At 40.1% G+C, this 24033-nt stretch overlaps 2 protein-coding genes across 2 annotated transcripts; one reads left to right on the plus strand and one right to left on the minus strand.

The window, feature by feature from the left end:
* Nucleotides 1-1639: 1639 nt before the first annotated feature.
* LOC4327882 (protein NUCLEAR FUSION DEFECTIVE 6, mitochondrial) lies at nt 1640-3520 on the plus strand. Its single transcript, XM_015774448.3, has 3 exons — nt 1640-1865; nt 1949-2070; nt 3256-3520. Exons 1-3 carry the CDS (start codon nt 1699-1701, stop codon nt 3273-3275), a joined length of 309 nt encoding a protein of 102 aa, XP_015629934.1. The 5' UTR covers nt 1640-1698; the 3' UTR covers nt 3276-3520.
* A 649-nt stretch (nt 3521-4169) lies between these two features.
* On the minus strand, nt 4170-12067 carry LOC4327883 (ubiquitin-like-specific protease 1D). The gene is made up of 14 exons (XM_015779601.3): nt 11628-12067; nt 10266-10326; nt 9660-9745; nt 9265-9566; nt 8245-8317; nt 7343-7413; nt 7203-7232; nt 7022-7117; nt 6491-6578; nt 5671-5768; nt 5374-5496; nt 5090-5201; nt 4740-4847; nt 4170-4665 (listed from the first exon to the last, which is right to left on the minus strand). Exons 1-14 carry the CDS (start codon nt 11973-11975, stop codon nt 4477-4479), a joined length of 1785 nt encoding a protein of 594 aa, XP_015635087.1. The 5' UTR covers nt 11976-12067; the 3' UTR covers nt 4170-4476.
* Between the last annotated feature and the right edge of the window lie 11966 nt (nt 12068-24033).

The following is a 24033-nucleotide window of genomic DNA, read 5'->3' on the forward strand; positions in this document are numbered from 1 at the left end:
ACTTATTTGATGTCTCAAAATTGATCTTAGTGCAGTCCATTAAATTATGCCAATTAATTGCCATGCAAACCAATAGCCCATTTTCTATTTTTCATGGAGTAATTTTTCCTTGCTTGCCACATGTCTGAGGGGAGACATAGAAGGATCCGGAGGGAAGTGGCTAGTGCATTTTTTTACCGCATGTATGTTAATGATCAGACGGCCATCTTTCATCGAAACATTCATCCAATGGTCATTGTTTTTCACCTTACGTGGCCCAATGTCCTTTCAAGAAATATTGTTTCTTTCATTACTTTAGATGCGCAATCTACCTTCAATAGCTAATTGGCCCCGTTCTATATAGTGGGGTTTGGGATCATGAGCCCATGGCTTATGAGAGAAGCTTATAATTAGCGAACAAATAATTAAATATTAATTATTATAAATTTAAAAATAGATTTGTTTACTTTTAAAAAAACTTTTATATAGAAAATTTTCTTAAAATCGGTTTAGTAGTTTAAAAAGCATACTTATGAAAACCCCGCAACCAAAATCTGAATTGAATGGGCCTTAGAGCATCCTAGCAGTTTATCCAAATTTTATCCTCCATATTCCAATTTAGATGGTCATCTAAAACGATTTCTACTCCATATTACTTTTCACTCAACAAATTCCAAACGATCATCCATATGCCAATATCCTATATTTTATTGATATCTTTCAACTACCATGCATTTATATTAACTTCCTCACCTTTCACCACTCTTAAAAAAAACTTCCTCACCTTTTCTCTTTCTCTCTTCTATGTCCACTGCCGAGAGGGCGGGGAGGATGAGGAGGGCTGACTAGTGGGACGACGCGGGTGGAGGGGCGGCGTTGGGCAGAGGGGCGGCACGGGTGAAGCAACAGAGCGAGCGGCCGGGCTATGGGGCTGCATTGGCGGAGGAGCGACACGAGCGAGCTGGGTGAAGTGGCGGCGGCGGGCACAGGTGGCCGACGGCGGGAGTGGCCAGCGAAGGTGGCCACTGGTGCATCCTCTCTCCGCTCTACCTTCACCCTCCATGGATTGATCCCGATTGGGGGGGGGGAGGGGAAAAGAACTGGATGGGGATGCCAGTTGTGGGATGGCGCAAGGATCTCTCTAGGATAGCGCATGTGATATCTTTGCATGCTTGGATGGCGTATCCTCTAGAGCTACATTTTCTCTCACCACACGCTATTTCGTGGATGGAGGATATGATAGAAAGGAATAAACGGAGAGAAAATGTCTACGTCATTTTTCGCACACATACTTTTAGATTGCAAAAGTTGTTTTAAAACTTATATTAATCCATTTTTAAATTATAATACTTAATTAATCATGCGCTAATAAATCATCTTGTTTTACTTATTTTCTCGATCTTTCCCTTTCCCCTTCTCTCAAACACTTCCTTAGGATGGATTTAATCTCACAATATGCGAACGAAAATATAAATGTTGACTGAATGAGCTGTTGAACCAAATCCGATTGATGAAATGTTTCGAAGAGTTTAATTGAAACTCAAAACATTTCTCTATTCGTTTCATTCTTCAAAGATGAGAGAATACATAGACACTGTAGTCCACAGCTACTCCTGTAGACCCAGTCCACATAACCTGAACCCAGCGTCAATCCGCAAGCAAGGAAAGCCCAAGAAGGGCAAGAGAGGTTTAGAGCCCCGTCCAAACTCCAAACCAGCCATGGCGACGGCGGCTGGCGGCGCGCGGCGGGCCCTCGCGGGGCTGCGCTCGGCTTCCTCTTCCAGGGCCTTCTCCCAGCCGGCGCCGGCTGCGGCGGCGGCTCGTTCCCCTGAGCTCGCGGCCTTCTCTCTGCCTCGCTCCACTCGCCGGCGCCCCGCGATCTCGAGGTATTACTATTCCGTCGATTAGTTCCCCGTCAGTCCCCTAGGACGGTTTGGTTTGCTCAGATTCGGCGCGGTCGTCGATGCAGGGTCCCGGTGGAGGCGCTCGGCGGCGCGCATGGGTTGATGCCGCTGCACAGCGCCACTGCGTCGGCTTTGCTCACCTCCATGCTCGGGCTTAAGCCCGGATCTTGGGGTTGGCTCTCAGAAGGTAAACATGCGCAACTTCGTTTTCTAATTTAATCTCAGTGCTAAATTGTTAGAGGAGCTGTAATGGATTAGATCAGAAAAAATGATGTCCATTTAGGAACTGAAAAATTACATGATGTTGTTCCCTTCAGTTGGGTTTGATTTTGGTGCACCCATCCATCATCTTAAATCCACATTAGCCAAAGTGGTATAATACTACCATCCGGTTATGCCTGAGGCAGAACTCTTGTATTGGCTGGAATGTGTAATGTGCTAATCTATAGAATTTCGAATTGATATGTTCAATTTGCTGCCTCCTGTTATGTGATCTATTTGATAGATTGGGTCAAAGATTGTAGTTCAACTTTTACATATTTTCCTATCTTTAGTTACTGATGCAGTGATGCCACCATCGTTTCTGTCATATGCTGTCATAATTGGATTATGAATGCATGTGTGTATTTCAACTCTAATGAATATAAGTCATGGTGTATATTGCATAGTATAGAGAAATGCCCAAGGATCTTCCAGCTAGCTCCACAAGGTGGTGGGCTAGACGACCTGGGTTCGAAGCCTCACCCCTTCTAATTATTTGATATTAGGCCATTTCCTAATATTCGTGTCTTTTTTTATATTGCATAATATATTCGGATAAATGTTTGCTTCAGCTATTGCTTTTACTTGCAATAAAAACATTTGATTAAGCAGAGGTTTCCAACATTATATTTGTCATGCCTTGAATAAGTTTTATCTTCATTCAAGCACCAGAAAGGTCTTTGTTTTCAGTTGGTGAGCATTTCATGACAGAGTTCTCCTTTTGGAGAACAGTTATCAGTGCATTCTCACATTTCGCCACTTACTTGATTGTCCTCCTAAGTACATTTCGCCACTTACATAAGCCTTGCACAATTTTATCTTATAGGACTATATGCTATAGTATGAGTATCTTGAATTCTCAGTACTATTTCTGCTGGAAACATGTGCAACTATGTAAGCCCCTGTCTGACTTGCTGTAAGCCCTGTCTTTTATATGCTTGCTAGCAGAAAATTTTGTTCTGGACCAAACCACTTATATTAGCTTCGGTACACAGCACCTGCTTATGTCTGTCTCAGTCTAATGTTGTCATGCACCCCTTTTCTTTGCCATCTGATACTGTTGTTTTTGTTCTAACCCGTTGTGTTTTTTTTTCCTGGTGTGCTATCACAGGGTTTGCAACACCTCTATAACAGGAGTGGTGTTTTGGTCACCACACAAGAAACTTTTCTGTTAGCCTTTCCCCCAGCAGGTTCCAATAACATTAGTTACAAGACTTGTGGACTATAATACCCGGGATTTTTGCTGATGGAATCTGTACTAAATTTTTTCTCTGCTTAAAACTTATGATGGCCTCATGTGCCAGATGATTGTCCAAGCGATCATATTCATCACAACTTTGCAACATATTATGCATTTACCTGTTTCTGTTGATTAACGGCATTTTGCGTCCAATTTGACCCCTCAAAAAAGAATCTTTGTTTATGACGCCATAGGATTACAGTATCCTTGAGTATATGACGCCAATTGCCTAGCAGCAATGCAAAGTCTACACCATGTCAGTTTTTCTGTTGATGCAAACTTGCTTGGCATGTAATTGTGACATGCACCATGCTCCTGCCAGTGGTATTTTACATTTGGTATTATTTGGTGAAAAAGACGCCTTAAGGTAACATATCAAACGGTGTGTGCAAAGGGAGTTAGTGAAGGGATTGGTTTTATGGGTTTGGTAATAGAGATGAGAATCACGGGGAATATGAATGGGAATTGAATTTTAAGTGAAATCATGTGAAGTATGGATGGGAGTTGAATTTTAAGTGATGATAGAAGGGAATTCCCCATCCAGTTATGCCCCTACGAAGGTATTGAAAAGATGGAAGTTCACTCTCTTCTTTCCAAACTCTCCTAAAACTTCCACGTCCTTCAACCAAAGAATAGACTTAACAATCCCTACCTCTCAAACTCCCATCCCCCTAATAATTTCCTCCACCAAACACGCTATGTCTGCAAAATCAAGCCAAGAAAAAAAAATGCAGTCAGAATGTGAGGCACTGAGGCGTTTAGGAGGGGGGGGGGGGGGGGGCATATGTACAGAAGGCGTTTAGGCACGGGGTTTCGATCCCCCTCCTATCAATATGCACAAAAGTACATCTCCTAAACGCTAAACTTTCATCTTGAAACCCCATAAACTACCAGGCTACAAGAAATGTGCGTTGTGTAGTACTTTATAATTGCATCGCTAAGCACCACTGGCGCATCCTTTTCTAGTACAGTCTCCAGAGCAGCACAGACATTTTTCAGCTAATAAACAGCGTGACATTTGAGAGCCGATATTGCTGAAAGCCTGAAACTGTACCATCACATAATGTAAAGCTAGGTGCCATTCATCCATCGTTAGTCAATCACCACAACCATGACTCCATCCCTGTCTTTATCTTCATCTCCAGATTGATCATCAGAATGTGACTCGGACTGCGACGATTCATCATCCATCCGAGCACTCTCAAATGCATCAAACATTAGTGCCCGAATTCTGTCCCGCAGCCCAGAAGTTTCCTTGGGATCGAACCATTTCCGTCCAAACTAAGACCCAGCAAGAGCATAATTGTCAGGACTCAAGACATGTCTGAAGATAGTGGAGGAAAATTGATACATACCATGCAAAGGTTCTCTCTTGTCAGCCTCTCTGGTGCCTCTTGAATAAACCTCTCAATGTAATGAAGCATAAAGATACCACAGTCATACTTATTACGCTGACTTGGCACCTGGATATGTGAAAATAGAAGGCAGCCAAGCAACCATTAGAAAACCACCACCTCTGTCCCAGAATATAACTTTTAGTTATAAATCTGGATATATAGTAGTCTAAATTCATAGCTAGAAATGCTTATATTTTGGGACGGAGTGAGTACATCAGGAAACACAGTAAAGACTAAAGAGCAATTATTGTAAAACAACAAACCGCTGTCCTCTGAACAAATATTTGCTAGAAAACTAGGTTTTTTACCTGAACTTTTTCCTTGTTTATATTTTTTGATAGATGATTCCATATTCTCCCTGAAAAGGGGATAGTATAAGAAGAATCATTCTGTAGATGTTGCCATTCTGCTATGAGGAAGCTGCAATGAAATTCATGGAGAAGGCTGAAGTAGGTTAATAGTAGGAAACTTAGAACTACAAAATAACAACAGGAAAAGTGCACGGCAGGCATCAGTCCTGGATCAATTATCTAATCCTATAAGATTGGGATCAAAACCAAATGCTTAGCATGTATCAAGAGTGACTGTGTACCTCTCAATAACATAAAAAACTTCACGACTGGAATGGAGTCCTAGAGAGTCCAAGTGAAGTATTATCGGCCCAGATTCTGTTTCTTTTGCAGGCATGCAGATAATTATCAAGCTCCAGTGCATCCTAATTTACAACAAAAAAGCTAATTAACATCATATATGATAACTAGATACATCAGAATATTGCTTACAAACCATAAAATAACCTCATGTAAAGTGCTAACCATTTGCCTAAGGAGCAGATGGGAAAAAAAAATTCTGCTTCATCTAAGTATTATCCAGAGAAGAAAAAACTCACTCTCCATGAATAGGCAGAATTATGTACGGTTGTCTAAATATATCTATATGTTTCCACCACCTCCTTAACTTGCTGAATTGTGAATCATCATGGTCACCCTAGAAAAGGTAATCAGTCAGCAGTGGAAGGTATTAGCATTGCAGGTGAAGAAGAGATAATCCCAGCATGTAAAAGAGTAAAGGTAAGGTATTACTTTAGTACTCCATGCAAAAGGTAACAAACAGCAATTAAATTGAACATAAACCCATAATATTTGCAAGTTTCCCATTCAACGTCCCCTAAAAGATATAGTAAGGACCTAAATGGTGATTATGCAATATATCCAAAACTCAAAGTAGGATTTTATTTGGCAATTAGGAAAAGCCATGTCTCTAGAGTATGAACAAAGAAATAAATTGTGCAGTCAACGTGATTCATGTCTGAAGATAATGATTAAAGAAGTTAATTGTTTGGTCAACATGATTTGTGTGAATATATTCAATATTTTGCTCACTACTCCCTTCATCCTACAATATACGTCCAGGCTCAACATGCACCAGACCATTAGATAATGTGGTGACTCCTTTTCACCCTCTCTTAACAATATTAATAGATTGAAGCTTCTATATTTATAAGGCAAGATAACACAAATATGAACTAAACGACACTATGACATAACTGCTCAACAGCAGAACACATCGCACCATACCAAGAAATTCACAAGTGTTTATGTGGTATGTAAACTCATGCACCAATTGAAGTATAAATTCGGGTCACAGAAGGGTATTGATAAGTGGTGTTGAACATCACAAATATATCACAGAAAGATTAAAGAGCATACCATCCTGGATAGTACTTCTTCAAGTTTGCTATAGAAATATGTATTGAAAATGTACAAGTCTCCACATGTTCTAGATTTCCTGAGGTACCTGAAATGACCATAATCAGAGTGGACAGTTCAAGCCTACAACAAAGTACTGAATTTTGACAAATCTACAATGATACACCCCATAGCAAAAGTGAGATATATTGACAAGTCATGAACCAGTCTACTGGACACAATTTTGCACCTTTGCACACCAAATATTCCTTTCAGCCTCAGACAATGCATTCATGAGCAATAAGGACCACTAATATTGTGAATACATGAGCAAGCATACTTTTCTATTCTAACATAATACTCAGAACCATTAAAGTAGCAATTCAAAGTTGACTAGTCCAAGCAATATTAGAAATGAACTGAAACCTTAAAATAAATGCAGCTCAATCACATCCATGAAGATTTATTTTTAACAGCTACAGGGACCTATGCAATCACTTGTAGGTTGAACATGGAGATAAAGTGATTGCAGAGCAGAAAAATATTACTTACTGCATATAAAAGTTTATAACAGGTGATTTCAAATATTCTTCAGGCTCAAGGCATTCTATATCAGAGCAGATCAGCTCAAAAGTTTCGAGATCAGTCCTGTTGACAGAAGCAAAGATATCAGCTTAGAAGGGAGAAATCTCTCTCTCCTCCCGGTACCTCAATGACAATACATGATTCTCACCTTGAAGGATAGTAAATCTTTGACTCATCCCTACACAAGTGTGATTTGATTAATGAAATAATATCTATAATTGATCATGTCTAAAAAATTAATGGCAAAGAAACTTTAATAGGCAAAAGACATCATCACTATTGCCTTACCATTTATGAGCCATTTCAACATTAATTGATTTAGCAGGTTCCATATCTTCATCATCCAAGAGAACCACATCCTAAAAACATATAAGAACATAATTGAAATACGCATGGAGCAATTATTTGTGTCAACAATTTGAATAGACAATATCAACAAAATTAGTGATGATGTAGAATCGTTGCATCACTGGAAATCTTGGAGATCATCTTAGAAAATTAAATTCCAATCAATCGTACATGAGTTGGTGCCCAAGATGTGATATGTCTAGGGTTTTAATTTTATTTTATTAACCTCAAGGATCTAAGAACATTGAATTCTTGTTCAATAAAATAAAAATGGTAGGTAAAATAACAGAGAACCTGTTTGCACAAAATAATACGACTACAACTTATTAAGTCAAATGTGCATGTTGCAATTTTTGTTTGTACTGGCAGTGTACCGAGGCTCTGCAGAAGAAATTGATTATTTGTACTGGATCATGTTGAGTACTCCCTCTGTTGATTTTTATATGTCTCATGTGTATTTCAAGATTCAAATTTGGTGATTAATGACCAATGATGAGTCCTGGAACTGTTAGATTCATGTTTGAAAGCATTTACATGTGATCATGGTTATTTCGTTACAAACATAATGTTGTAAGAGAAATCAATGTGTATTTCCAAATTAGATATGATTTGTATGTGCATGTAGGTTGCCGGGGGAGGGGGGGGATCAGATATCCAAGGAGAGGATTAGGACTTCATATGTTGACATGGGACATTTTTATGTGAACAGTTGGAAGAGGGACTGGCGTGTAGAACGAATCATCACATCCAATGTCAACATAACAGATTTAACATGGAACAAATGGGAAAGTACCATAACAATGTAAGAAAAAAATGTAATAATAACCGTCACCGTGGCTCACCTTCTTTTTATTTCTTTCTTTAGAATCAAATAGGCCCCTGAACTCAGTGATGTGATTCTTAGTATGCTCCCACCTGCACATCAGAACCATTTTCGGTATGAGAAACATAAATCGGTTTGAACTGGGGGAAATTTGCATGACAAAATGTAAAACATGAGGTGCTTAGTAGCTAGGCGGCTTGGCTTTAAATAATTGAGATGATATAGCTTCATGAGAATAAAGATGGTTAGCAATAACTACATTTATTGGTTTCAGACACTACAAGATATAGATCAAAGAACTATCAAGATGCAATTTCATTCTTCCTAAAAATTAGAAAAGATAAGACAGGCTTACTGTCATACTTTTATAAACTCCATCAAGCCGATTGAAATCACTGGCTATGAGGAAACCAAGGAAAGTAAGGTAATAACTTACAGTACCACTGCCAAACTATTTGCCTGACTAGGCGAATAGCAGTTAATACAAACCGTGCACAATACAAAATATAAAACATTATTAGATATGAATGCACTTAATGTGCCTACTAGTGTAGCTAGATGGACTGTAACGTTGAAGTCTCCAGTGACAATACCCATCGAAGACAGACAAAACAAAGTCTCAACATCTAGTCATCTACTGAATCAAAGCATAAGACATGCACATGGAAAGAATAGCAAATTATTTCTATCAAGAGTTTCATGTGTGTATTAGACAATAGAGATATAGTTAGTTTGAGAAAACAGTGTTTTCAACATCTTTCAGTAATTTCCTGCTAGATGGGAACAAAAATTGTGCAGCTGACAGGAACCATGGGAGCAAACAGATAGAAAATTTGTTATTTGCAAAATGACCAACAATATGAAAGATGCAACAATCTAAACCGCAGCATAAGTTGTAATGATGTACATCAAGGACAATGTAAAAAGTCTGCAGTTGGAAAAGCAACGCAAATGGATTACTAAACAAGGGGTGGCATACTAAAAGTAGAAAAAGGAAAAAGGAATAAATTCAAGTAGATCAACAAAAAGGAGTGCATACCTCTTAGTTGATCTCCCCAAAGTGACATCTTTTGTATGTAGTTTATCATACATGCCGTTTGAATCAAAAGAGTTGTTTTTCGGTCTTTTTCTGAGACAGCTCTTCGAACCTAACTTCCTTTTGTTGACAATAATCTTATTGTCCATGTGCAATTGTTTATCATCAGCTCGCTTTGGACAAACTGCATGATTTTTCGGTTGATGACTCACTGTAGTTCTTGAGCTTTGCTCAACTTTCTTAAGGCTTGCGTGTTTTTCTCGGCCAAAATAACTTAGTTCTTTGAAAAATGCTGAATCCTCAGCCTGCATATAACAAGGAAGAGTATTCACAATATCACGTAGATTTTAATCACAAAAAAATGTGCCATTAGAAAAAGGGACATAAAAAAGGCACACCTGTCCATAATTCGTTGTAGGAGTAATAGGTACATTTTGGTGGTGTTTGCTAGAAGTATTTACCCAGTTGAGCTTGTCACCATCCTCTACAAAAGAGGATTAACAGTCAGGTACACAAAGATAAGATCCAAGTCTCCAACAGTGATGTGCAACTCGTGTCATTGACCAAACAAAGTAAGCCAGAAGTTCATGCATTTGGTTCAGTGGGTGGCTTGCTGATCATGCACAGAAACTGTCTCAATAATTAAGTGCCTAGAGTCTGAAACACCTATGCTCTCCCTCAAGAGGCAGTAGGAAGATATACATCTGTACATTGTCCAGTGGAGCTTTTCCATGAGCTCTACAATGAGAATTCCTACCTTCGTTTTGAAATTTAATACCATTTAACTCCTACGTACTGCTATGAATCTTAATTTCTCTGTGTGCAATACATCTAGATCAGACTCACGACGAAGCTATGTGCTGATTTCAACATTTATCATCTAAGACCATAAATAATCAAACTGATTGATAAGTAAAAGAAAGCAGATCAGGATGTGTATTCCGTGAATCGTGACTAATGATATGTGATTATGCATAAACAACAAATGAATATGTAGTGCTTACTAAAGGCATGGGAATCATCCTGGCTAGGAGATTTCACTGTCGGCCTCCAAGTTATGACACCCTACAATAATTTAAGAAAAAAAACTTAACCCAGGACATGGACAAAATATGCTTATGAATATGATACATTAGGGTGATAGCACTCTAGGGAACAGGAAAGAAAAGAATAGTGTGGAAAAATGTTTCTTTTTTTTTACTTGTTACTATATTGTCAACAGGAAAGAAAAGAATAGTGTGGAAAAATGTTTCCTTTTTTTTACTTGTTACTGTATTGTCCATCCCTGTTGTAAACACAATAGCTCACATTACAAAGAAATGATGCTGTGCAAAATTTTCCAAGGAACAAATTGAACTAATTCTTAATCACTTGGCGCTTCTGGCTTCTCAAGGTCAAAAGCCAAAAATTATATGATTTCTCTAATTGAATACAAAAGAGAAGAGAGAAAATCTGCAAGTCGTTAACAAATACTTCCTCCGTTTCACGATGTAAGTCATTACATTGTGAAAAGGAGGGAGTAACTATTTGACAACTTATATAGTGGCCCTCATGAACTCATCAACGCTATTGAATAATCTCCCTCCATCCCACGATATAAGGCATCCTATATTTGACAATTATTTGACAACCCCTTCCATTGCACATCACATAAAGTTATTAACAACTATCAATTTTTAAATTCAGAAATTCATTACTGAAAGCCAGTAGAAGTACCAGTCAGAAAAGAAAAATAAACATGGGTCGGCAGCTAAAATAACCGGGCTCCGCAACACCCATTTCTATATGATCAAATATCCTAGCAAATTAATTTAGCAGCAGACTGTAACAATTCATGGAAATGGTTCGGAGCATAGTGCTCGACATTTATAGGATTTCAATTTATACGTTTATTAACGTGCTAGCCGTACTCTTCCCATTCTAAACAAAGAGAACTTTTTTTTTCAGTAATCAGTAGTAGTAGAAAACAATTCATTTTTACCCAGAACCTCACTAAATCTAAAATCCGAGATAAATTTATGACACATCATAAATCTGCACGCTCCTTCATTCCTCAAAATTCCTAACCCACACATAGGCCGTGTTTAGCTGCAATATTTTTCTTCATACTTCCAACTTTTCCATCACATCAAAACTTTTCTACACACATAAACTTCCAAATTTTCCGTCACATGGTTCTAATTTCAATCAAAATTCTAATTTTGGTGTGAACCAAACACAGCAATAGCCTCGCAAGAAAAAAAAATCCACGGGTCATGAAACCTAGAAGAAATAATAATAAAAAAAAGGCGATACACATAGTTCCAAAAACCTTCAGCCTCCCTTCTCCACCCAGAACGATTGCTAAAAACCCACATTTCACTCACCTTCCTTAGCCCGGCGGCCCGGCGGCGATCAAGCTCCTTCTCCATGCGGCGGATTCTCCTCAAAAACTTCACACCGCCGTCACGCAGCCTGGCGCACAGCCCCAGCGAGTGGCGCGTCCGCTTGATCGACTCCTGCAGCTGGTGATCGGTGATTCTCTCAAAGTCGGTCGCAGCCTCGTCATCGCCCTCCGAATCGCCATCGTCGGAGGCCCGCGTCTCCGTCGGAGGCGGCGGCGGCGTCACGGCCGGAGAGGATGAGCCCACGAGCTCCGCCGCCTCCGCCGGTTGGGATTTGGCGGCCATCGCCCGTTTACAGCCGAGGGGGATCGCCCCATCGGACATGGCCATCGACGCCGGCACGCGGCGGCGCACGGCGGAGGCTTCCGGCGATCGAGCGAACAGAGGAGGGTTTTGTGAGGAGGATGGCGAGTAGTGGGGATGGAGACATGGATGTCGGGGAATTCGAGACGTCGCCAGTCACGCACAGTAAAATGCAGCCAGGGTGAAAAAGTTAAACTGTTAATGAAGGGGGGTCAGGTTAAAAGGGGTGGAATTTGGAAGGTTCCGAATTTCACGCGATAATAAATGCGTCAGGCTGGTATAGAATTTCAATATGACCCTTCCAGTGAGGACGAGGAACGGACAACGGAGGGAGGAGAGGTCGGTGAGGCTTCCGGCGACGAGGAGTCGAGGAGGGGATGGCGACGTCGCTCGAGGAGGGGACGGCGGCGGAGAAGGGGTGGGGGAGGAGAGGCCGGCGGTGGAAGAGGACGGAGGTGGAAGAGGGAGGGCGTCAGGGCGGAACATTATTGCAGTATGAAATTTTTCTACAAATCATATAGTAGTAATAATTTAGTGTACCTATATAAGAAAAGATTTAAACTAGAGATCAATTATTACTATAAAGGCAAGATAACTCATGCATTTATGTATCAATATCACTAACAAAAAATAATCTCACAAAACATAGTAAATGATGCGGAAAATGCCAGCGATTGGGCCATCCCCACCACATGCGCCGTTGAAACAAATCACCCACATATTACGGAAACACTATATTAAGGAAATCCATTTCAATTTTTATTTCACCAACAATATTCAAGCAAGTGTACTCCTGATGTTTCACTATTTATAGACCAAATGTTGCAGTGAATTGAAACATCCTTTCGCTATTTACTGAAACATTATTTTTATATATGGTGAAACAACACTCGATTTTCTGGAAACCATTTGTTTATACGTTGTAGCAAAATGTTCCATAAGGTGATTTGGTTGTGTTTCAGCTTTTTAAACGATTGGAACATTTTTTTTATCTACTTAGTGAAACAATTCCGATCTACTTGGTAGAACAGCGCCCGATTTTAAAAAAACAAGTAAAAAAAAAGACGCCCGATTTATAGGCACCTCAAAATTATGCCCAATCTAGTAGACAGTAGAAACGAGCTAACATACTCCTCCATCAAACGAATTGAATATGACATATAGTAGGCAAAATTTACTCTAGGATATTCAAATTCTGTGTAATTTGCTGATAGATATCGTAAAAAGTATCACGGTTAAAAGACACTCTACAAAATTAGTAGCAATTTGTTGTAGGACACTTTGGCTGAAAAAGACGAGATTGCCTATATGGTCAAAAGATTTGAGCTGAGATTAGAGTGAAGATGAAATATGATGTACTTTTCTGTCCAAAAAAAGACACTCTAGCTATGAATCTGGACACGTGTGTGTCCAGGTTCATAGATAGGATTGAATTTTTTGGGGACGAAAGGTGTATACTAGTGATGTACTTAAGGTGATGGTAAATTTAGAGTTGCATAGTTTTAAATTTTTTACTCTTACGTTGTGTTTGAAGCATGTGATTCTACGAGCATTTTTGTCTTTCTAAAGAATTTCTCTTTTCAATTGAGTCAAAAGTGTCCTCTAACAAATCACCAATTTTTAGGATGTCTTTTAACTATGACATGTTTTTTCCATGTCTATCAGACATAACTTTTAGGTGTCCTGTAGCAAATTTTGTGGATAGTATTATGAATCTGAACCGATGTATATCTATATTCGTAATAATAATATGTGTCACATCCGGTATAGTTTGGTTTTCTATGGGACGGAGGGAGTAGCTGGGTTCCCCCACCCCTTAGACCAGTGGAGCCCTCGAGAGATTTAGGAGTTGTTTGGTTGAGTTTCACATATTGCCACACCACATGTTAGACATGTCACGGTTTATTAGCTTAGTGTTTAGTTGCTTATTTTAGTCGTGACAAACTACACTTTTTTACTTCTTGGGATTACATGTCATATACTCATTCTCCAACCAAATATTACCACACATGTTGCCAAACAAATTATTGGCCATAATTTATTTGTCATGCCACGCTATGGCAAATTGAATTGGAGCACTGCTAAGCAACAATCAAATATTCAAACAGGCTCTTATATCATGTGTCTTCACCCATAGACGTAGAGTCATCAGACGGCTCACGTCGCGTATTACTATACGCTTAACAGAGCAACCCATATATAAATAAAATTTTAGTTCATATCTCTACTATTATAAAAATTGAAGATATTTTTATCGATATTTTGGAACGTCATCTATGTACGAGACGGTTTTTAACTTTGTTCATTTTTGGAAACACGTATCCGTATTTGAGTCAGTTCTTTAGTTCGTTCGCTTTTGAAAATACAGAAGTAGTCGTAAAAGAAATTTCTTTAAAAAAACCCGCATGCTAACTTGATATGATCAATCTCCTAACTACATTTCATGATTTTCTAAAAATAATATATCCAAACGAATTCCCACAGTGAATTTCACTTTAACTAAAACATATAATAATAATAAAATTAAAATAGCATTCACCCGTTGCAATGCACTGGTATTTTTTCTAATGTAATTATAAAGGGCATGTTTGGATTGAGATTAATTTTCCCATGCTAAATTATTGGCAACTCCAATGGTATCTTATACATGTTTTGTTCATAACTAAATTTTGTCCACACTATAATAAACTCTATGCCACCAATTTTAATGCATTAAAACTTGTCAAGGTTTTGACACTATCAAAATAAATATTGATAGGGCAAAATTTGACACTGAACCAAATGAGTCTAAGGTTTACCCTTCATCATCTAGCTTACAAAGATAGAAAAAAAAAACTTAATTTTAAGTTGATTTTAGTGTTTTCTTATCATAACTTATTTGTCAGTATTTGATTTTTAATTACTAAGGATGCATATATAAAAGTTTTACCCTTATATTTTTTAGCTGACAAGCCATTATAAGTATAATGAGACGATGCAAATTCATCGATATTTATATATTTTTTCCTTGTTAATCCGTAGTATATTTATGACTTAATGCCAAATATGGTGGCTTCTTTTGTCATAATCTTGATACTACGTGATAGGCTGAATAGAGATAGAGACATTTTAAGTCTTGCATGAAAATGGGAAAAAAAACCTCTGTCATAGATGGAGCCTAATTAAAGAATTCATCTAAGAATGAACCGTGGATCCGGATAGTCCGCAGTAATACAAAGGTGCTCTATTCATGTAAGGAGCATATTAAATCAATGCAATGAACAATATTGATCCACTATAGCAGCAGTAACGAAAATATTGTAGAACATTGTTGAGTACCATAGAAGATTTATTGTAGCGTACGATTTGATCCATCTGACAGTTATCGGACGGTCTCCATTTCCCGTAATGCTGGATATTATAGATCCTCTACATTACAACCTGTGATATAGAGGATCCCAACTCATGTACTGTCTATGCACAAACAGTAACATAGTAATAAGCAGCGAGCAAAATAACCCAGGAGGAAAATACGTGTATATTTGCGCCCCAGCACTTATGAAGAGAAAATACTTTATATAGGAGTATCATCCAGAACCCTTCATTTTCCTTCCATGTCATTTGCTTTGCCCTCCAATCAGTATATAATTATATGGGATATATTTGGCTGCATGTTTTGTGGCTGGGGCTCAGCCGACACCAACAGTGCCAACCACACCGCAGCCGCAGTCGTCATAACCAACTTGCCAAACAGGCCCAGAAAAGCATGGACATTATAAAAGGCCAAAATCGAATCCCAAAAGGAGGGGCTGTTCAGTGCCAGGAGCTCAGCTGCCCAGGATTAACACGTGCTTGGGCTTTTACTTCTCGATCACAAACAAACTCCCAACAAAAAAACGGAGTAAGTCCACATTAGATCCCTTACCTTGACGTCGAGTACTCGAATTTAAATCACATCACGAAAACACAAAACCGAGACAAACATTATTGAAAACGATTTTGGGTGAAGTGATGCTGGCGTGGCTCAATAAGCAAAACAATAATAAAAAAACATGAAACCTACATATAAGTGAAACATCAATCTTCTTTGTTATCATTTTGTCCGTTTGCATCCAGTCTCCACCAAATAAAACAAAGTGACGGGGGATAAGAAAGAAGATTGTTGTTTCATTTATTTATTTTATTTTTGCTTATTGTGCCATGTTAACGTCACATCACCCAAAACCGCCTTTGATTCTGCTTTAGGACTACACTTGCATCGGTTTTAAATTATGAGGGATGTGTTCTACCCGGTTTTTAGGGATGTGACTCAAACTTATTCCACAAAAAACTCACGGCGGCCCACCCAGCCGGCCCGCATCCCTCCGCCGGTCGGTCCCATCTTAGCACTCAGCTCGCTGCCGCTGACTTAACATGGTGGTGGTTGCAGTTGCAGTCTTGCAGAGCGCAGGTTGGTGTTAACAACCCGATTCACAATATTTTCAAACAACAATATCTAGTGCAACAATTGAGGGTGGGATGGAGATGGCAAGGATACAAGTGGATAGAAAAGTTCTAGCAGTTAGAAAATAGAGAGGTGGAAAAAGAAAACAGGTATTCGACAAGGATCCAAGCCCGGACCCAAGTCGCTGTGGTCGCCACCGCCGTTTGCTTGTGTTAAATATTTGATCCGAATTTTGGGCCCACAATATATTTGGATTGGTTATCTAATAGGACTCTACTTTATAGGATTAGTTTCCTATTAGGACTCCTAGTTTTCTCCTATATATATCCCTTGTAAGCCGCACGGGGAGGGTGCGACAGCCCAATGTATCACCTACGTTTGTATCTAATTCCTCTACAGTGATCATTGTCGATCGGAGCCCGTGGTTTTTTCCCGTAAAGGTTTTCCACGTAAAATTCGTGTCTCCGTTGTGCATCTATTTTTATAACAAGTGGTATCAGAACATTGGAGATCGATCTACGTCACACAGCCACCGGTGTGATTTTTCGGATCGGAGTATATATCGATCGGATTGGCCTCGTCGTCGACGCCGCCGGGGAAGGAGCAGCAGCGCACGTCACGGAGAATCGGCCGCAGCAGCAACGCGTCGTCATCGTCGCAGAAATCAATTCGGTGAGATTGAATCACCGGTAAAGTGGTGTCGACCAGATCGATTTAAGCAGGTGCTCCAACACATCGATCAGGGGGTGTTTAGATGGGGTTAAAACTTTTTAGCCCATGTCATATCGGATGTTTGGACGCTAATTTAGAGTATTAAATATAAACTAATAAAAAAACTAATTTCATAAATAAGAGCTAATCCGCGAGACGATTTTTTTTAAGCCTAATTAATCCATAATTATCAAAAGTTTACTGTAGCATCACATTGTCAAAATCATGGCTTAATTAGACTCAAAAGATCTGTCTCGCGAATTAGTCCAAGCTTATGGAATGGGTTTTGTAATTAGTGTATGTTTAATACTCCAAATTAGTGTCCAAACATCCGATGTGACAGGGACTTGGAATAAGTCCTGAAAACCAAACAGCCCCTGAATCACGTCCATCAAGCAATGCAGGAGAAATCAGGAGCAGCAGCAGGGTTGAAGCCATTGATCTATTCCGCACGCATCCCGAGGAAGGAGAAAAGTCCAAGCCTTCAGCAGCCTTCTCGGTTCTATTAATGTGAATTAAATTTCACGTTGGAATTGTTATGTGCACACGCCCTTCGCACCAGGGATTTAAGCCTTGCATTGTTTTGGTTCTGTTCAGGGGAACACAAATTCACGTTCCAAATTGCTATATTCACAAGCCAGTCTACCAGTAGGTTCTGCACGGAGATCAACTTCGTTTTATGCACCCAGAGTGTTTCGCGTTTCTGTTAGGGTTTGATAAATTGTACCAGCAGATTCAGGATTTTATTCCCAAGACGAGTTTGAAGTTTAATCTACCGCTCCTGGATTGAGATGCAATATTCTCGTTATGGCAAGTGAAGATGCAAGTTGGCGTAGCCATCGAGGAGGAGAAGCAAGTATTGCTGTGCACCGGAGAGAAAAAAAAAGGCAACACATTCAAGTCGTCGAGAGGGAGCCTCGCTCCTGTCTAGATCACAAGGTGATCAAATTGTCCGGCGAATTTTGCTTCCATTGTACCTAACATACCAGGAGGTTATCAGGGGATCTAAGTACTTCGTTTTGTGCACAATAATTTTTCGCGTTTCTGTTTGGATTCCAGAAATTAATGCCAACAGATTTAGGATTTTATTCTCATGGCGAGTTTGAAGTTTGTGCATCAGTTTCGCGTCTCTGCTGGGTTCCACAATGTCATACCAGTAGATTCAGGATTTGTTCCCAATGGCGAGTTTGAAGTATGGTCTACCTCTTCTGGATTAAGGGTGTTATGGATTATAGTCCAAGTGACTATTTGACGCACATTGATTTTATCATCATGAGGTTGTTTAGAGGTTGAAGATTTTTATGCTACAAGGAAAATTCGTCTCAAGGTGGAGATTGTTAAATATGTGATCCGAATTTTAGGCCTACAATATATTTGGATTAGTTATCTAATAAGACTCTACTTTATAGGATTAGTTTCCTATTAGGACTCCTAGTCTTCTCCTATATATATCCCTTGTAAGCCGCACGGGGAGGGTGCGACAGCCCAATATATCCCATGCGTTTGTATCCAATTCCTATATAATGATCATTGCCGGTCGGCGCCCGTGGTTTTTTTCCGTAAGGGTTTTCCACGTAAAATTCGTGTCTCCGTTGTGCTTCTATTTTCATAACAGCTTGTGCTGTCCAGGGCTCCAGGCCGAGCTTCTGGGATTCTCTTCGACTCTTCCTGCCCCTCCTTCCAGTACTATGCTGCTTTTATAATTTTTTTTCTTAGGCTTTACTTGGAATATGGTCTTGGGCTTCATCAATAGTCTGGGCCGGCTGCTCCTTAGGAAGCCCATGGGTTCCTAACAGTTGGTGGCTGCATCTAGCCAAGCTACGCCGCTAGCTACCAGCTACCACCAGGCACCAGTACACATGCTCGCGGAGTCGCAGACTCGCAGTCGCTGATGGATGGATCGATCGTCCGGCGGCCGGGTCAGCGCGCGGCTCGCCACGCACACGCACATATCATACACGCAACGTGGAGGTGGAGCTCCAGTCCCGGCCGCGAGTGCGACCTAAAATTCGCTGCTGCAACTGGCTGCAGGTTGGCAGCTTGCAATATGCATGCAGGTAGTAACCATGTAAGACTGCATTTTATCACTAGTTTAAGCAGATTCTGTGCTTGGAGCGTCCAATTTGGCCTGACGTCTGACGAGTGACGACCTTAACACTGGATCTCCTTAATTTTGCCTGGTTGGCTTCTTCCCCCAGAGTACACACACTGGGCAGTGCTGAGCTGCTGACTTTTTCAAGCTATCATATGCATATGGTCACTAGTTTAAGCAGGCAGGACATCAACATGGATCACGTCAGAACGCGCAAAGACATTTCTTTTGGGGATGGGCTGGAATGTGTTCCTACAGATCGGCGCATCTGTTTTAATTTGACTGCATACTTAATTTCCAGGGTAAACGGCGGATCGAAACGTTCGATTTTCTATTGCCGATTTGCCGGTGAGAGAAAGAGAGAGATGAAATTTGTGTATTTTCTTTGCGGCACGCTGAGCTAGTCAACTTCATTTCTAAATGGCCCTCTTCTTTTGCATAGCTGCATTTTAATTAGGACGATGAATGAAACTGAATTTGTAACAAATATTCGAGGAAAAAATATAAAGTTTATAGGGTTTTTTGAAATGCTGGCGAAAAGGATGAATTGACAGATTAATGCTGATGTTTTTTTTTTTGCAAAAATAGTACTGTTCAATAGCTTAGAAAGTGTGCCCATGATAATCTAAAATCCGTTAGCTAAAAGAATGTAAAAATAAAGGGATTGTCTACAGATCATTTGACAGAAAACCCCCTTATAAATCTTGCAAATTTTAAACCATCCGATTGATTTAATATTCATGCAGGCAACCAAACTCTAAAACACCACCTCCTCTTCCGATTCCTCCTCACGCCGCCGCTCTCCTAGCGCGCGCCGCCACCACCCAGCCTCGCCGGCTGGCTGGAAGGTGTGACGGTGCCGGCGAGCCCCCCCTCCCCCTCCCCCCTCCCTCCTCGAGCCATAGAAGGCGAGATAGATGCTCCCGTCCCGTCGTCTTCCTCGTCTCTAGCAACTCCTCGCCACCAGATCCGCCACCGTCGGCCACCACAAGACACAAGCTCGCTATGCCCCCGCCACCAACACCGGCCCACCGCCTGCCTCCATCCCCGCGGCTTCGGCGCCGCCACCGGCGCCTCACCGCCCGCCTGTTCCGCCTCCCACCGCCGGGCCGCCGTCTCCAATGACCATCCCTCTAAGCCCAGCGAACTCCCCCTTCTTCCCCCCCCTATCCCCCTCCTACCCCTCCCACCTCACCCACCCCAGGACCCTAATTCGTCGGCCTACGCCAGAATTTGGGTTGTCGCCCGCGCCAGAGAAGGAGAGGAGTTCGTCGGAGTTGGAGAAGAAGTAACTGGAGCACGAATCACGAAGCACATCTAGTGAACAAAATTTTGCAAGATTTGGAAGTAGGTGTTCTGTCGACTGAAGTTTAGCAATTCCGAAAAATAAAATGTCAGATCCTTTCCATTCGACGATCGATCGAGCTGTTGGGTTCTATATTAGAGCTTAGAAACATAAACATATATATATGTATAATGACATGTTTTGAACATGGCTAAACAGAGTTCCGTGAGATGAGGACACATGTCTATAACTTAATTATAATGGAATTTGTCCAAATAGATGTTTCAAGTTACCGATCATTTGTTAAATGATCACTTTAAAGTGAAGATACCGGTGCATACGCAGTACCTTTTTACGCACCCATAAAACTTCTCGTAAAGAATTCGAGCGGCTTATGTTCTATAGTTCAGATATAACAGTCCTCCAATGAGATCGGTTTCATATCTACCAACATGGTCTACATCCTCGAAATACTACTGTGTATCTAATCCTAACTAATAAAAAGTGAAATCCAACATACAACTAGAATATTCCACATCATCAAATAAATACTTCATCCGTTCTAAAATATAAACATTTTTAGCATAGTGACAAGTCAAATATTTTTAACTTTAACTATTAATAGAAAAAAAACTGAAGTGTAGTGAAAAACACAGGGTGTTCCAGACCCTTCTAGCAGGCAAGAATAACTACATGTTTGAGATGGTAGAAAGGTATTATAATATATAAATAGAGATATAATTGCTTACTCTAATCAAAGCACAGTATATATAAAGAGATTAAGTAATTATATATAGATGCATGGAGCTTGGTGTAGAGAGGAGATGTGATTTTATTTTTGCACTTAGTTATATACTAGTAAATTGTAGTATAATGTACAAATCAATCATTTGCTTATATTTATATTACAAATATGCCTTCAAATTCAAATAATTACAAAGTAAAATGTGTAAACATAGTACTCTAAATTATATAGATTTAATTAAACATAAGTATTCCTAACCCTAAGAATACTTAAATTGCGTATCTATAAAGTGTATATTCATGTGATTAATTTAATTTATATCAACTAATTAGGTTTCGAACAAATTCACATGTTTTATACGTTTTGAATAACTAATTAATTATTAATTTCATATTACCATTAATATATTTTCTTCAACACCATCATAACATGATGGTTATAGTCATGCAAATGAGCGACTTAATAAACTAGTATGGAGTATGAAAATTGAATGCATGGATCGATGTGTAGATGATGTCACGCACCATTAATTAACAGTGCTCTAACTCCACCCAAAAGAGATCATATAAAGATAGTGGTATCTAGCATGAACGAGACTGAAGTTGGCCAATATATAATTTTTCTTCTCAGAAAAGCAAGCCTTCTTATATCTTGTCCATTGTTCCAAGATCATATCGTTGCCAGGCACGGTTTCCAGGTAGCCACAAGCCCATGGTTTCGGCACCGTGCGATGGTGTCCAACTGTCCATGCCTCCGTGGCCAAGAAAACAATAAAGATATTACTGGGTACGCGTGGGTAGAACGTGGTGCCTGCGCGCGAGCTAGCGCGGGCAAAGAATCCCGTGGGCATGGCTGACGACGCTCATGAGCAAATGATACGTGAACGAGTGCTCGATAATGTTGGGGGTTGACCTCACCGTTTGTCCGCCTGCATTGCCGGATTCCACTATCCAAGCCGTCGCCTCGCCCAGCCCGCCCGCCGGTGGTTGGGTTGGGGTTAGCCAAGCCTCCTGCGCGTGACACCGCGAGAGTGGAACACCCCACGCCCAAAATGGTCGGAAATGCTGGATTTCCTCGGCGGTTTGTCCCCCGCCCTGACGCGGTCTCGCGCTGGCGTGCATTCTCGGTTAATTGGCTGCTGCTTCTCCGTTTTAACCATAGCTAGAACCGTGCTCATGCTTGTCAGCTTGTGCTTGCTAGTTGCTAACCCCAATTTGTTTGGCACTAGCATATTCCCAGGCAATCGTGTGCCTTTCCGATCATCGTTTTGCTTACGCTGATTATAAGCCCAATCAATAACTAAAAATATTTTTTTATAAAACTTTCATATTCCTAATAATTTAAAAGCAAATGATGAAAAATAAACTATGATAAAAAAAACAACTCTAAATTAAAACTAGGTTTTAAAATTTAAATTATGCCGCATCTTATAAGTTGAAGGGTAAATGATATAGCGCTTGTTGGGGGAGCTTTTGGTAGCTAATTAATCTCTAACGGCTAGAAGCTCCTCGTACATTCTACATTTAAACTTGGGGCATGTTTAGATTGTAACCAAAATAAATTTTACCAAATTTTGACAAGAAATTTTGGCAGAATTTCTTATATATTTACTAAATTTGGCAATAAACTAAACGTGGATTTTTTTTAACTTTGTTAAAGAAAAAATGGTATGGTTGAAAATTGCATCAATCTGAATAGCCTCTTAGAGTCCAAAAAATAAAATAAAAACCAGAAGTTGGGTTCTTTTTCTTCGTACTCTCAAAAGTTAGCTACTCCCCAAAGTAGTTTCGGCGTTTCGTAAGCTACAGTGTCAATCATGTGTATTCTGTAATCTGTAGCCGTCGACCGGGTCGTCACGTACGCACCTCGCCTCCACCGACCGACCGGGCGGTGCATTTGTCTATATTATTACGCGGGAGGTCCTGCCTACTAGGCTACCACGCTACGCGGTAGCCTGCTTCCGGCCATGACGAATAGCTAGACAAACCGGCCCATCCGCCACCTTTTGTTCTCTCCTTTAGTTTGTTCTACTTGCTGTTTGCTGCTAATTAATCCTCTCTCTCTCCTGCAACCTGCATGCTGCATTCTCTCCCTCTTCTGCTGCCTGGGGTACTTTGCACATGCAGCAATACATGCATGCATGATTGTTCGTATGCTGTTGGATCATAGTTAAAGGAACTAATGAGCGAAAAGGGGAGTAAAGATTCAATCAGTTCTATTTTATGGAAGGAATCGCGTAAAGCTCATTGACAGGGAACTGAGTTCAGGAAAAAGTTATGTTACGTGGATGGATATGGGGAATATTGTTCTCTTGCGTACGAAGTATTGGAAATGGTGCTCTTGATGGGTCTTTTGGACAGAATGTATGCAATACAATCGTCACTTTTAAACTCAGCTTTAAAATGCCATTAGAGAAGTTATATTTTCAAACTGTGCAGTAATTTTAACTAAGCTTCATACTTCAGAACCTAGCTAGCTAGCTATGTGACAGTTTCAGAACTTCTATTAGTATCAAGCTTAAAAATTTTGACGAAGTGTTGTCTTAGCAGACAACCAATTCAAGAATAATGTCTTGACATACAGAAAAAAAAGAAGTCTTGATACATATGGCTTATACTTGGCAAAAAAAAATATATTTTTAAATAAACTTTTAGAGTCTGCACCAACCATGAATATAAACATCATATTTAAAGTAAAGCCATCAGGAATTAAACCCTTGTAGAAAACCATGCATCCCTAGATCTGAACCACACCAAAGGTGCTTCTCAAAAGAACGATATGTTTAGCATATTACTGCCATGGATCCAATTGAACTGATACCACTTCCTA

The sequence above is a fragment of the Oryza sativa genome, chromosome 1 (assembly GCF_034140825.1).
Source record: "Oryza sativa Japonica Group chromosome 1, ASM3414082v1".
NCBI lineage: Eukaryota > Viridiplantae > Streptophyta > Magnoliopsida > Poales > Poaceae > Oryza > Oryza sativa.

Excerpts from the sequence above, each read along its gene's own strand:
- LOC4327882 (XM_015774448.3), top strand. The coding sequence starts at position 1,699 with ATGGCGACGGCGGCTGGCGGCGCGCGGCGGGCCCTCGCGGGGCTGCGC. Across the intron at positions 1,866-1,948 it reads CGGCGCCCCGCGATCTCGAG|GGTCCCGGTGGAGGCGCTCG; the intron begins GTATTACTATTC and ends TCGTCGATGCAG. Across the intron at positions 2,071-3,255 it reads TTGGGGTTGGCTCTCAGAAG|GGTTTGCAACACCTCTATAA; the intron begins GTAAACATGCGC and ends GTGCTATCACAG.
- LOC4327883 (XM_015779601.3), bottom strand. The coding sequence starts at position 11,975 with ATGGCCATGTCCGATGGGGCGATCCCCCTCGGCTGTAAACGGGCGATG. Across the intron at positions 10,327-11,627 it reads GGGCCGCCGGGCTAAGGAAG|GGTGTCATAACTTGGAGGCC; the intron begins GTGAGTGAAATG and ends AAATTATTGTAG. Across the intron at positions 4,848-5,089 it reads TAAACAAGGAAAAAGTTCAG|GTGCCAAGTCAGCGTAATAA; the intron begins GTAAAAAACCTA and ends TCACATATCCAG.